Source organism: Vollenhovia emeryi, unplaced genomic scaffold, assembly GCF_000949405.1.
Source record: "Vollenhovia emeryi isolate VEMERY1.0 unplaced genomic scaffold, V.emery_V1.0 DF950325.1, whole genome shotgun sequence".
Lineage (NCBI taxonomy): Eukaryota > Metazoa > Arthropoda > Insecta > Hymenoptera > Formicidae > Vollenhovia > Vollenhovia emeryi.
In genome coordinates this window covers 151-1,229 of record NW_011956041.1, presented here as the reverse complement: position 1 = coordinate 1,229, position 1,079 = coordinate 151, and the positions used below count along the sequence as shown (strand labels likewise).

The 1,079-nt window shown below is 47.8% G+C and overlaps 1 protein-coding gene across 1 annotated transcript; it reads left to right on the top strand.

Annotated features, from left to right (window-relative positions):
- The first annotated feature begins 300 nt into the window (after window positions 1-300).
- On the top strand, window positions 301-879 carry LOC105569236 (acrosin-like). The gene is made up of 3 exons (XM_012025568.1): window positions 301-314; window positions 374-617; window positions 769-879. Exons 1-3 carry the CDS (start codon window positions 301-303, stop codon window positions 877-879), a joined length of 369 nt encoding a protein of 122 aa, XP_011880958.1.
- Window positions 880-1,079: the final 200 nt, after the last annotated feature.

Here is a 1,079-nt window from a genome sequence, read left to right as displayed (position 1 = left end):
ACGGCACACGATACTATTTTTCCTACTGGATTGCTTACGAGAACCAACCAGGATTCAGCTTTGAGTCACCTGATCGAAAACTCTGCGTCCTGATTGGCTTTCGTAAGCAACCAGTAGGAAAAATAGTATCGTGTGCCGTTGGCTTTAGTTCCCCTCCAAGTTCCCCCTCCAGACCGGCGGAGTGACGGAGACAGCACCTACCTCTATATCGTTCTGTCCTTTAGAAGATGCGGACAACCATCTATATATATATGTCTATGGTCGACATCGACTACAGTTCTACAGTCACCGTTCGCGATGATGGATAACAAGACGTAAGTACTACCGTGTCTCGTGATTAAACTAACGTAATAACTAAATAATATTTTTACAGGACTGAAGACAAAATATTGGCCGAGGCAATGGCCAGGGCGGCGGTGTCGGAGAAGCAAGTGGACTTCGCGGCGCCGGCCCAAGTCTCTACAATACCTCCGTTGCCATTACCCTTGCCGTTACCCTTGCCTTTGGCTTTGCCTCCGCCACCGCCACCGCCGCCGTCATCGCTCTCTCCGCCGCCGTCATCGTTGCCTCCGCCGCCGTCACCACCGCCAGCGTCTTCATCATCAAGGACAACGACGGTGAAGTCTAAGCGTAAGTCTAAAATTTGTTGCATAAACTACACGGTCGATTTCGCGTGCGCGGTTCTAGCCACGCTTTTTTATACTTGACGCGAGACTACCGTGTTTTGTTTCGTACAATCGTATAATACTTATGTTCTTTTTTTTACAGCAAGATGGCATCGTGCTGGGCGCGGGCGCAACGAAGGGTGGAACAGCCGCGGCCGCGGCCGCGGTCGTGGCCGTGGCCGTGGCAGCGGCCGCAGCCGCCCCTACGCCATGAAATATGGCAATATTTATTTTAATTAAACCATTTTATATTAGCAAAAACAGGTCATATTGAAGCAGCACATTTAGAAGATGTGACTAGCGACGTTGCACAGTCAATCTAAATAAATCAATGAAAGTTTATGTTATTTTCCATCTCTCATTTGAATAATTGCAAGAATTTTTCACATTCTAGTTCTGTACCATAAAAGTTTA

Bases quoted from the DNA above. Each gene is read 5' to 3' on its own strand.
- LOC105569236 (XM_012025568.1), top strand. The intron at 618-768 runs GTGAAGTCTAAG...TTTTTTTTACAG, and splicing joins CATCATCAAGGACAACGACG to CAAGATGGCATCGTGCTGGG.